Here is a 13,908-nt window from a genome sequence, read left to right as displayed (position 1 = left end):
TTATGTATTTGTCTATCAACCTTTAGAGTCAACCGAAGTAGACTCTAAATTCCTCAAGTCAGAGACTGCTCATAATAGGTGCTCAACTTGATTCCTTTGCATGCTAAGTGTTACTGATAACTTCTGGCACATTTCCAGACCTCTAAGTACCCTGGCCATCCCATATGACCCTTTCTCTGCCATGTGCTAATTGACTAGGAGGCTCTGCTATGGCTGAGATATTTTATTGCTCAAAACACACAACAGTGTTGGTTGTGATCCTCTTGCTACAGTTTGAAATGATGGTCTCCACCGCAGTAAGAGTTAAAGGAATTGAGAACTTACACTAAAATTAGCTCTATCTTGCCACTCAACATAGTGTAAGATTTGGCAAGACAAGTCTCTTAGGCAGGCAAACCGCTGACACAGCATGGTAAAACGGAATTCAACCAAAGAGGAAAACCTGCAATACCTTTTCACAGGCAATTCTGAGTTATGCTGATTCATTCTGACTTAAAGCTGCAATAACACTTGAGTAAGTAACACCCAAGCTGACTTTGCATTTTTTTCTGCAGCGCTCACAGAATTTGGCATACAAGAAATTTAATAGTTGTTCTTTTTGATCCTTTGCAATTTCTCAAATATTGGTTGTGGTCACTTACATTATAGTGTTTGATAGCATTAACAGGTATTTTTCTTGCAAAGATGCAGTCCTGATCAAAATACTGACAAAAGCGTAAAATACTGACTATAATTTCTGTAACTCAAGAAAACCATATAGAAAATCTCTTTCACCAAAGAAAGGCTCAGTGCTAGATCTATTTGAGGCTGAAGAGCCTTAGTTAAGTCAACAGCTCTTGTTCACACTTTGTACAAAGACATCTGTACAACTGATTCCAACTTAGGAAACAGCATTTAAATATCAACAAACACATGCTCAGAGACAATCGGGTAAATTTTCATCAGGACCAAAATTTCTAAGAAACCATATTAGAGCAAATTCTAAAGCAAAGAATCTTCTCAAAATAGGTATTTGCAAGTCATCACTTACTCTGTTCTTCCCACAGAAGTCATGTGAATTGTATTATAAAGAGTAAATGGAAGAAATTTCTAGACTGTAGTCAAATTATACTTGAATCAGTACATTTATTATTGCTTCTTATATATAGTGATGATTATAGTTAACATTTAATTAACTGGTATTACTTCAAATATTTATTCCATTTAGAATTGTAATATGTAAGTGCTGTGTTTGAGATGCTTAACATGTTAAATGTCTTTTATTTCAGAAAAAAAAAACATAATTCACCGTTCAGATTTTTATACTTTACGTGTCTAAAATACATAATCTGCTAGAAAACAGTTGTTAAACAACAGACATTATTTCGACTAAACCAATATTATAAAAACAAAGCTTTATTGCACCTGCTACTTAAGAGGATTATGTCTAAATACTCACTTGTTCAGTATGAGGTCAAGAATGAATTTGGAGCCGAAGGCTTCAATCTGGAAGCTTGCCTGGGCCAGATGGACAGCCTATGGATTCAAAAAGACAGAAGAATCTTAACTTACTTTCCTGTCTTTAAGACAGATTATTATCAAGAATGATATTTAAGAGGAGTAACTTTTATGTATCAGTTCATTTCCTTATGTATCTTCATACAGCAATTCATTTCTTTAGGAGACTAGGTACAATATCATGGTTTTGCTAGGAAAATCTAAATATCTGGGTAGCAAAGAGCTAATAAGACAACCCATCCTTGAAAATGAAACCACTAAGATAAAAACCAACAGCATATTCTGCTGGACTTCCAAAGTGACCATGATGAATTATGCAAAAGTCTGACTAATTAAAGCTTGATTTCAGCCTGTTTTGTGCATAAAGCTAACCAATTCTTTCTGCACACCTAAGTGAAAAATCATGTCAGTGCTCTGCTCTTCAGCAGGAATTAGAACTTTCTCTGGAACTTTCTCTAAACGATGCATCAGCAGAATATGACAGTAAAATAGGAAAGTACAACCTTCTAACTTTAGAAAGCACTTAGAACCTGGCCTTTTGTGAATACTGAGAGCTTATGTCCCCCTTTAAGAGTCAAATGTTTACAAATATTGTCATTATTTTGTCTTAATTCAAAATACAAAGATAATTCCATCTAAACATGAATCCTATTTACTAGGTGTTAAAGATTATTACAGCTCACAGAAGCATCTTGAATATTGCAAATTAACAAATCAATGAAGTTTTGTCAAAGTATTAGCTAACATAAACCTCTCCTTTATCACACTATCAGAACAAGGCTAAATGAAACACCTATAGCATACTTCCTTTAACTCACAAACGTCCTTCCTCCAGAATTGCATTCCTAAGGCACAGTGGGTGCTACAAATCATCTGTGAAGTGCTCCATGCATGGTAACTGGACGCCAGCATGAACATACCAAGCATCCCCCTCCCAGTACTTTCTATTCCCACCTTTCCCCCAGTGCTACCCCATGCTCCTCTTTGCCTTCCCCTGTATTTTTGATGACTGAAACTCTCCCAATCCTTCAAAGGCGTCCCACCTGCAGTGGAAGGAAGTCTTCCTTCACACAATCTTCACACAAGGAAGTCTTCCTTCACACAATCTTCACGCTCAGGGCTTTGGAAGCACTTTATTTGTTCCTCCCTGTCTCTCCCTTTCCCATCCTTCCCCTAGGTGGTGAGCTCCACAACACATATGACAGGGGTCTTGCAAACCGGTCTAGGTTAATGACTCTTCCCCAGCATATCTGACCTTCCAAGTAATTCACCAAATATTCATTGTCAAGACCTTTTTGTCATACCAAACCCATAAAACACTGTAAATAAACCATGACTTATACTTTCAGTCAAGCACATTGCCAAATCAGATAGTCACTCAATAATAATCCATACAATGCAAAAAGGAAACTAACAAATATTAAATTTTAAATACAAAACAATGAGAAAGAAGGCTCCTAAATCCTTAATGCCATAGGACGCCAAGTTGAATTCCAAACAACCTTCTAGAACAGGGTCACCATACTTGTGGGCTTCCTGTACCCATACAACTATGAGAGAGAGAGAGAGAAAGAAAGAAACTTCTGTCAAGTGTGGTCTCTGTTATCCACAACAGAACCTCTATTCAATACAAATATCCACTGTCTTTAAATTCATTCTGTACCTTGAAGCATTAATTTTTGCATAAAGATATTTACATTGATGAATAATTTGTACAAGGAGAGATTTTTCAGCTCTGGATCCAAAAAGCTTTAAGTATGTAAAATTTAATTCCTAAGAATAAGATAAATCCTTAGTATAGTTTCTCTTAAGAATATTATATAGTAGAGATGAGTTCATTAAATATACCTCCTTGAATATCTTTATAAACACTAAGAAGAACTTGACAGTGACCCAGTAAAAAGCTTATTTCATAGCAAATAGGTGATGCGACAAGTACAAACACTGACAACACTCTGTTGCAAAATAAGGTAATCTGGTGGTAAATGTAGTACCTTCATTTTATAGAACTGCAGGAGTTATACAATTTGATAAATGCTAAAATAGGTTTATACCAAGTCAATGTGACTAGCTTCAGTTTAATAGAATTTAATCAAAGAGCTAGTCAATCATACTGGGTTTTCCTTTGCTTTTGCATTCAATCATTCCACACAAACATATTAAGTCCTGCTTTGCATGTAAAGATAGCTGGGACACAGCTTCTGCCCTCAAAGAAGTGATGGTCTCCAGAGGGGCAGGTAGAACTGTCAGCCTCAGCTTGCCTAATGGGCCACAGGACAGGGACCACAGCTGAACCCCACCCAGGCACAGAGGGGTACAGAAAGGATCCACTGACAAGGTGCTATTTGAACAAAAACTCAAAAGATGAATAAGAATCCACGTGTCAGGGAAAGAAAAGACACTCGGGGCAGGGAGGAGAACATTTACAAAAATCGAGTCAAAATGAACGTGAGAAAAATAGGCTTTTTAAATTTTTTAAAAATGAATATGGCCTGTAGGAAAATGGTTTTCAGATGAAATGTCAAACAATGAATCTGAAAAGGTGGGATGGAGACCGGCAAGCTTCACGTGACATGATCAGTGACATTTATGATCACAAACAAGAACATGTGGCCAAGACAATGAGCCTTCCCCTAAATGACCATTCCCTCAAGCTCACTCAGCACCATTTCTGGCACATGCCATCATCATTATCATCATCATCATCATCATCACCACCATGATTTAAACATCTTAACAGATTACTCTCTAGAACTGAAGCAATTTATTATGCCAGCAACAAAATATCTGTTTATCCACTGGAAAAAAAAAGAATTTGATTTTATTACCTTTATCTGTAAGAATGTTTTAATATTTTAATTCTAAGAGGAAGCACATTTTCTATAAAATGATTTAAGATTTCCTCACCATATTCATCTTCTTTGTGAATGTATCAAATGGAATTAGTTTCATCTAATATATTTATATCCATTTTAAGTCATTTAAATATACTGATGTATGTTAGTTTTCTTACATACTGTTTCTCTTTCCATTGCTATACATTCTACAAGTGTCTATACAGTACAGATTCTTCTCTATACCAAAATAAATACCTGACAAGTGTTACTTTTCCCTATCATTTTATTTAATTGTCTTAGGCACAATTAAAATAGTGTTTAACTTCTGGATGCTATGTATTCCATTTCAATTTGTCACTTTTTCTTTAACAAAATATTATACAGTTTTTATATATGCCCATTTAAAATATGTTTTCAAACCATGTAAAGTGAGTTCTCATCATTATTTTATAAACCACATTGTTGTTTTATATATATATATATATATATATATATTTTTTTTTTTTTTTTTTTTTTACAGAATATTGGCTTGCTTCTTCCAAATGGTAGAAAAGTTAGAAGAATGGCTGGGATGAGTACAAAGTCTTATAATATACAGTCATATCATTTTTGGTTGATTTAACAGATTTTAGAGTTAATTAACTGACCAGCATCACTGAAATCTACTAAAAATACAAATACTACCTACAGTATTGTTCTTCTTTTACAAAGGAACTATGCAGTGAGGTTTAGAAATGTGTTCAGTAATACAAAATCAGATCCTAGGAATGCTTCAGAGAAGAGTTCATGAACCACATATTAGGTCAAAATCAGTTGTTTTCTCTTTCGGGATATCTGTTAAACAGCCTTGCTTTTATAAGGACATTCACTGTAATAGCACTGTGGAAGAATGCAGGGTTTTATAGACAAAGAACATCATTTCACAACAAGAATGAGCACGTCCCTGGGCTCAGAATTACCACCCTGAAGGACTGAGAACAGCTGTTGCCTAACCACTTTAGTATTTTTCTTTTAACTCAGAATCTGGCACAGGGAAATTACAGGAGCTCTAAAAACAAAAACAATTAAACTCAATTATATACACAAACCTCCTTCACTGGAGAACAATTTACACGTCTTCGTAATGTGCTTTTGTTTGTATTTTTTCTTTCTAGTAGATGGCATCTAATGGTATAATATTAAATGACTTCAAGAAGGCTGTTGGGTTCTTCAGCTAAGACTTGTTTTGCGCCTTATCATCAAGCGATGTTATGACATTAAGCAATCATCCATGCCCAGCTCTGTGTAGGGTGCATTAAATAGGCTATGTTTTCTTGGGACTTATATTCTAGAGTAGCTAATATAGACATAAAAACAAGAAGAAAAATAATTCTATATCTAATCATAAAAATAAAAAGCAGCCATGTGCAGGATATACATGTTTTCATGCAACTATGTTTCACACATAATAGGTGTTCAAACAGTGTTCTTCACTATTTGGCAAGAATTTGTGAGTTTTGTAGAGCATACCCATAACTGGAACTGAAAATGGGAAATAACACTTTCCCAGAACTCAAAAAATATTATAAGGCTGAATTTCTACTAAACTATAAAATTTAGTAGAAAATGAACAACTTGGGTAACTGGGTGTCTATGCTATGGATGATCACATCTTCTGAGACATATATTTTACTTTAGTATGCTCTAAACCAGTGGTCCCCAACCTTTTTGACACCAGGGTCCAGTTTCATGGAAGATAATTTTTCCATGGATGGGGTGGAGTGAGGGATGGTTTCAGGATGAAACTGTTCCACCTTAGATCATCAGGCATTAGATTCTCATAAGGAGTATGCAACCTAGATCCATCGCACACGCAGTTCACAATAGGGATCGTGCTCCTATGAGAATCTAATGCCACTGCTGATCTGACAGAAGGTGGAGCTCAGGCAATAATGCTCACTCACCCGCCACTCACCTCCTGCTGTGTGGCCCGGTTCCAAACTAGCCACAGACTGTTAACACTCTGTGACCTGGAAGGTGGGGACCCCTGCTCTAAACTACGGGTGGTGTGGAAAACATAATAGCATTTTGAAGTGGTTTCCTGATCTTAAGATATACTAAGTTTATTTAGGGAGATATTCATTTAAGTAATGAAGGAAACATGGCCAAAAGAAGAATATCAATAGACAAGAAAACGTTTTACAAACAGAGGTAAGAAGCCCTTAAGGGTATCAAGCAGGCCTGAGCAAACACCAATGGAATGACTGACACTCGAGTTCGTAAAGAAGAGGGCTACAGGTCTGGGCTTCAGGAAACAGGACATTAGAGAGAGCAAAAGGCAGTAAGCAGATGCCTGTCTTCTGTTTATTCTAACATAGAAAAAACAACATTTATTCTATGTCTGTTAAAACACTGAATATACCATCTACACTGTATATGTGTGGCAGGTGTGTAAGTGTGTGTGTGTAACCACAACCTTTTCAGGAAGTGTTTTATTTTCTTTATCTTGTTGCATATGGTTCTTTCCCTTACCTTTACAGTTTTTCAATAGACCCTTCAAGAGTTTCTACTCCATTATCTAGAAATATGGTGGAGAAAGGTCAGAGAATATAAAAATCATCTTTTTTTGAAATTCAGGACATTTTATAATGTTTCAGAGAAGACAGATTTGAAAATTCACCAACTAACAAGATGGGAGGAGGAAAACTCGCTAATCTGATGCTAGAGGGACCCCGCCTTTGTCATCATGGGTTGAGCTGCTGAGGACAAGAGTCCACTTCACCAGGAAGACTTTCATCAGCATGGCTGTTTGGTATGTTTTTCTTTTTATATGAAAACAGTAGGCACAGAATCCAGCACTCCAGATAATTAAATATCAATGAGAAGAAAATGTCAACTTTAAATTGAAATAAGTTTGAGGAAAAGAAGTCACTTTTTTTTAATCACAGAGGTTCTTCTAAAGAGGATTAGTTTGGACCTATACTGTAGCTGGAGAAACATAAAAGTCCAGCTTGTGGATCTTTTTTCTGTATAATGCAAAAATCCAAAATGTAAATATATCTTAAAAGTTTTGAAGTCCAAAAGAAAATATCAACAGACCATGTTTAATTATAATTTGGTTCTAATCCCTCATTCTAAATTGATACATTGGTGATTGCACAGGTTTGTGTTAGGATAAAAATAATAATGCCTCATATTTCTTATATTTTAATCATCTCAAAGTACTGTCATGTCTATCTAGAACACAGCACCCCATGCAGTTGGTAGAGCAGACATTTGTATTACCCTTTTATAGAAGAGAAGCATTTTTAAAGGGCACAGATAGATTAAGTAATGTTATTGTCCAAAGTCACACATCAAAGGAAGAAATATGAGGTGTCAGTTTTAGTTAAATGACAAAGAAGTGCCATATTTATGCCAGAAGTCCTTACATCCGCAAGCCTCAATGTTTTCTGGTCATTAAAATACAAATAATAGCAGCTTAACGACATGATATTTGCGAGGATTAAATAATACAATAATGCAACTGACAGCTGGGCTCAGTGGCTCACACCATAATCTCAACACTTTGGGAGGCCAAGGCAGGAGGATCGCTTGAAACCAGGAGTTTGAGACCAGGTTAGGCAACATGGTGAAACCCTGTCTCTACAAAAAAGTACAAAAATTAGCCAGGCGTGGTGGTTCATGCCTCTAGTCCCAGCTACTCAGGAGGCTGGGGCAGGAGAATCACCTGAGCCCAGGTGTTTGAGGCTGCAGTGAGCCAAGATCATGCCACTGCACTTCAGTCTGGGTGACAGAACGAGACCCAGTCTCAAAGAAAATAGCAGTAATAATAATGTGGCCAATGTAGCTCAGCCACATTGAAAGAGCTCAATCATTTAGGAAGGAGACAGTAAATTAGGAAAAAGAGAAAAAAGAATATAGTAACATTTTGGAAGAGTATCAATCAACTCCACCCTAAAGTTCCCTCCCAGGATAGTTAGCCACCATCTAGCAAATTCCAATGTGCATTTATACTCAGCAAAATTTGCAAACTTTATACTTTTATTGCTAATTATCATTATGTATTATGCTTTGACCTTGTTCAAGTTGTCATGTCTTCAAAATAATATGAATCATTTTCCTGAGAAGTGAAACAGCTGCAAATGTTACATGAAGGCAGTACTGCAAATTAGGGTAATTTGCTGAACATTCTTGCCACGATGCATTTAAATAGGTACTTTGAAGGAGAAAAATATTATCATGTTTTCTTCTACCATGTTCCAATTGATAGTATTATGGGCTTACCATCAACAAATCTGTATTAAATACCGAACTTATGTAAGATACTAGAGCAGATGTATAGGAGAGTTAGTTTTGTTTTTGTTTGTTTGTTTTTGTTTTTTTTTGAGACAGGGTCTCGCTCTGTTGCCCAAGCTGGCGTGCAGTGGTGCAATCGCAACTCACTGCAGCCTTGACCTCCTAGCTGAACCAATCCTCCCACCTCAGCCTCCCAAATAGATGGGACCACAGGCATGTGCCACCATTCCCAGCTAATATTTTTATTTATTTTTTATAGAGATGGGGTCTCACCATGTTGTCCAGGCTGTCACAAACTCGTAGGCTCAATAATTCACCCCCCTTGATCTCCCAAAAAGTGCTGGGATTCCAGGTGTGAGCTACCGTGCCTGGCCGAGAATTAACACTTAAATCGAAAAGATTATAATATGGTTAAGGAAATAAAATGAGTAACTGCAAAGAGTGAAAAATATGTCAATTAAATAATAAGAATCGTTATTGTTATTATTATTTTAGAGATAGGTCTCACTGTGTTGCCCCAGCTGGTCTTGAACTCCTGGCCTCAAGCAATCCCCCCATCTTAGCCTCCCAAAATGCTGGGATTACAGGTGTGAGCCACCACACCTGGCATAAATATTATTTGTAAAGCTACCACATACAATATAAGCATGATTAATTACTAAATTTGGAGTAAGGGTAACAAGTGTATTTGAATTTGTGGAGTGAGTCTGCTGGGGGCTGGGGACAGCTGAGAATGGCTTATGAGGAAGACTTTCTCCTCATTTAAAGATAGAATTCAGACAGCTCTTTCAGGATTTATTTAATAGAACGAAATTATAAAGTGTTAATAAGTATTTGCTAACAAATAAATGCTTAAGAAACATGCTTTTAAAGTAAAACACAGGATGCCTTCCATTCTGGGCTGTTACACTGCAATGTGGATTGTGGTGTGAGTTAAACATGACAGTTTATCATAAAATAAAGAATTTCACAAGAATGACAAGTAGGGGGAGGACATACATGCCCAAAAATGCTAATGTATTTTGTTAATCAATCTATCTTTTGGTCCTAAATTAGGAAGCTTAAGTCATACCCTTTGAAGGCTATTACAGAAACAAGACCAAAGCATCAACAAAATACACTCTTCTCACAACCCACGGTGAACATCTCCCACTAACGGAAGCAGATCACTGTTTATCTTTGTTCTCTGTGCCAACCTAGCCGAAAAAGATGGAACGTCTACCGTAAAAGAAACCTAGCCAATATTCGATTATGCAATCTGATGAGACAGAAAAAAGGAAAGCTTGGATTTATGGATTTGTGAATTTTAACTTCTGACCAAATCTTATACAAGAGCTCTTTTCTAAATAAATCAGTCTTAAAGAGATTCCAAATTCATCTTCCTCTCTTTTCTTATGTACCTCAGTTTGAGGTACTCCTTTTTTTTTTTTTTTTTTTTCTGAGATGGAGTCTCTCTTTGTCATCCAGGCTGGAGTGCAGTGACATGATCTCAGCACTGCAACCTCCACCTCCCGGGTTCAAGCGATTCTCATGCCTGAGCCTCCCAAGTAGCTGGGACTACAGGTGTGTGCCAATACACCCAGCTAATTTTTGTTATTTTTTTTTTCTAGTAAAGACAGGGTTTCACCATATTGGCCAGGCTAGTCTTGAACTCCTGACCTCAAGTGATCCACCTGTCTCGGCCTCCCAAAGTACTGGGATTACAGGTGTGAGCCACTGCGCCCGGCCAAGGTACTCTTAAATATACAAAAGATGGATGCTGAAGAGAAAGAGGAAGTAGGCACTGGTAATCTAAATACGTATTCCAGTGAATCACATTAGCCACACTAAATATTTCTTTTTAAAATCTTCATGGCCAGCCAAAGAAGAGAAGGTACATTTAATCTTATGGTGGGTGTGGGGAAGGTCAAACTAAGATTTTCCCTAGTGATTATTCAGCAATCCTGGAGGACTTTGTAACAACACACTTTCACTGACAAAGCATCCTTGGACAGGTATATGAAATGTCTTCTATACATTTACCGTTAGTGATTAATGTTTGCTGGATATTAACTGGCAATGCCAACTAAGGAGAAAGACTGAATTACAAGCCTTTGGAGCACTTGCTATTTAAAATGGGTAAAGCAGCACAAGTATCACTACAGCAGTATTATTTCACTTTCATATATTTTTTGAGAGATGAGTAAAAATACAGCTATGACAACAGTTACCATGGAAGCGGTTTCTTTCGGCTGCCTTCCTGAATAGTAACATTTAATGTGGTGCATTAATCTAGTAGCTGAGGTGTGATTCACCTTTGTTCTTTTTCCTCGTCAATTCCTACATCACCAAACTGCAGAACTCCAAGGAACACTTCTCTCTCTGCTAACACTTGTGTCATAAAGCAAGAACATACTTTGTCTTTCTAGCCAGAATTATTGAACACCCACTAAATAATTTAAATAAAAGAATGGAAATAAAATATAGATTCTGGAAAGCAAGACACCAAGCACCATGCTTAGTGTCTGTGACTCATTACATGGCAGTTTTTTTTTTTAATTTGCTTACATAATGTGAATACTATTCTAAAAGAAAAAAAAAGCCTCATGTGAGGCAACCCTCCTAAAGAGTCCTACTTCCCTGGACTGCCTACTCTGGTCCTTGAAATTTTGACTGGAACAGCCCAGTGGACTCATGTCAATGCAAATATCAATCTAAGGCAACAGAAGGTTCTTTAACTTGGGTCTTTATGATGACTACATAAGGATTAGTTAAGAATGAGTAATTCTGAAATACAAAATGAAAATTATGGTATAGTAATTATACAGCTCATTTGAGCATTGTTGTATCTAGCAAACCATAAATGATATAGAGTAGATTCAAATATTAACCTCCAATTCTCCCTCATCAATAAATTACTGAAAACGTGTAATCAAAGAAGGCTGAGCAGATCTGTTCAGGCCAGAGCTCTCTTCTCTTGACATACCTCGATTCACTGATCCTTGCCGGTAGGTTTCATACTGTTTCTACCCAGTGATTTGTGTTGGGATCTCTATACCAGAGCTGATATTTCCATCTGTAGAATTTTTCAGGCTCTGCTTATGAGATTGCTCAAAGTTCATGTTAAATATACAGCTGTTTGACAATGATATTCCTAAGTGGTCTTTGCTTTCCTTGACAACCCTCGGCAAGTTGCATATTACTGGGGCAGAGATCCCTTTTATCTACAGAGAACTACAACTACAGATTAGGAAAAGTTCAGTGTTCTCCAGTCCTTAGCCATGTCTGGCTCTGTCCTTTGCACTGAATTCTGACCTTGTCTATGACTATGGATGGATTGCATTCTACCCCTTTGGATGAAAAGAGTAACTTTCAAATTGGGAGTCATGCCAAAAATGGATTTCTCCATTTTACAAAAATGCAGGTGCCAGTAGACTTCCTAAGTAACATGATTAAGGCCTGTTCCTTGACATAGAGGCCCACAATTGTCCTGTTTCACAATTTTACTCAAAACAAGTATTTGTAGTACACATACTTTACCCAAAGCTAGATGTAGAAAAGCTAATATTCATAGGCGACCTCATGTTCTCTAATATTGAACTTCCACAGAGCTCTGGAAAATATCAACCACTCAACCTGTATTTGCACAATTTTTAAAACTAACATTTAGAATACTGACCACTATGCAGAATCTCCTATTTTCGTACACAAATGACAGGTCTCACCATGTCCATGTAATGTTTTAGGCCTATTAAAACTCCATTTTTGTTTCTAAATGTGAACCTAGAAATTGTATGGAGCCTTGAAGACATACAAAATAAAAATAAAATATATCTATTATGTATCTGAGGAGTATGTCTATTTCCTCAGATTACATATTGCCTTGTTGGCTTCTACATCATACATGATATCATTTACTCATTAAGCAAATAATCATGTGTGTCTACCACATTGCAAGCAGAAGCCCTGGCCTGCCAGGGTTTACGTTTTAGGGTATGTGTTTTGCGGGGGATGGCTAATACGACCAACAAGTAAATATAAAGTAAGTTAGATAATGATGAGTGATACAGGTAAAAAGATTAAAGTAGATAAGAGTCAAAACAAGTTAGGGAGTTTGCAGAACAAAAAAATAGGATGGTCAAAGAAGGAGTCTTTGAAGAGGTGATATCTGAGCAAAGACTAGGTGAAGGTACAAGTCAGGTAAATACCTAAGGAAAGAGAATCCCAGGCAGAGGGAACAGCTAGTTGTAAAAGCCCTGAGGCAGAGACACACTTGGTCTATTCAAAGAATAACAATAAAAAGGCCAGTGTGGGTCAAGTGGAGGGAGACTAGAGGAGTTGTGCAGGCAACAGTCACAGAACCAGTAAGGGGTCAGTTGTGTAGCACCTTGTGGGCCACTGTAAGAACTTCACCTTTTATTCTGAATAAAATAGTAATGTGCTGAGAATTCTGAGTGAGGAATGATACGATCAGGTTTCCATTTTTTAAAGTTCACCAGAAGCTACTGTGTGGACAATGCACTAAAGTGGTCAGGGGGCAAGGGAGGAGCAGAGTGGCTTAAGAGGCTGTTGCAATAATAATCCAGGTAGGAGGTGATAGGTGTTTGACTTGGGGAATAACAGTGGAGTTGATGAGACTTGGTCAGATTCTGGGAAGATAGTGAAGGCAAAGTCAGTAGGACTCACTTACAGATTAGACGTGGATTATAAATGAAATAGAGGTGACAAGAAAACTCTAAAATGTCTGGCCTGAGTAACCAGAAGGAGCAAGCAATTTATTAAGATGGGGAAGATTGCAGGAGAAGAAGGTGGTGGTAGGAATTCAGGACTCTGAATCTAAGCTTGATATGCACATTATATGCCCAAGTGGAGTTGTGGAATAGGCAGTTAAATATAAAGAATAAATCCTTTAAGCTAATTGATATGGTTTGGACCTGTGTCCCCACCCAATTCTCATGTTCAGTTGTAATCCCCAATGTTGGAGGTGGGGTCTAGTAGGGGGTGATCATGAGGATTTTGATCAGGAGGACGGTTTCTCGTGGTTTAACACCATACCCCTTGGAGGTGTCATCATGGTAGTGAGCTGTCATGAGATTTGGTTGTTTAAAAGTGTGTAGCACCTCCTCCCCTCTCTCTTTCTCCTGTTCTGGCCATGTGAATGCCTGCTCCCACATTGCCTTCCACCATGGGTAAAAGCTCCCTGAGGCCTCTCCAGAAGCAGATGCTGTCATGGTTCCTGTACAGCCTACAGAACCATGAGGCAATTAAACCTCTTTTCTTTATCAATCAACTAGTCTCAGGTATTTTTTTATTGCAA

General features: G+C 37.3%; 1 protein-coding gene across 1 annotated transcript in view; it reads right to left on the bottom strand.

Annotated features, from left to right (window-relative positions):
- ADAM23 (ADAM metallopeptidase domain 23) overlaps positions 1–13,908 on the bottom strand; it is a gene marked incomplete at its 5' end in the record, with an annotated part of 173,423 nt that overhangs the window by 135,144 nt on the left and 24,371 nt on the right. Inside the window, one exon of the mRNA XM_011993918.1 lies at positions 1,439–1,515. Within this exon, the coding sequence (XP_011849308.1) occupies positions 1,439–1,515 (77 nt within the window). The remainder of the gene's footprint in view (positions 1–1,438; positions 1,516–13,908) is intronic.

This window comes from Mandrillus leucophaeus, unplaced genomic scaffold (genome assembly GCF_000951045.1).
Source record: "Mandrillus leucophaeus isolate KB7577 unplaced genomic scaffold, Mleu.le_1.0 Scaffold436, whole genome shotgun sequence".
Classification (NCBI taxonomy): domain Eukaryota; kingdom Metazoa; phylum Chordata; class Mammalia; order Primates; family Cercopithecidae; genus Mandrillus; species Mandrillus leucophaeus.
Note: the sequence above shows the minus strand (reverse complement) of the source record. Positions and strands in the feature narration are given on the sequence as shown.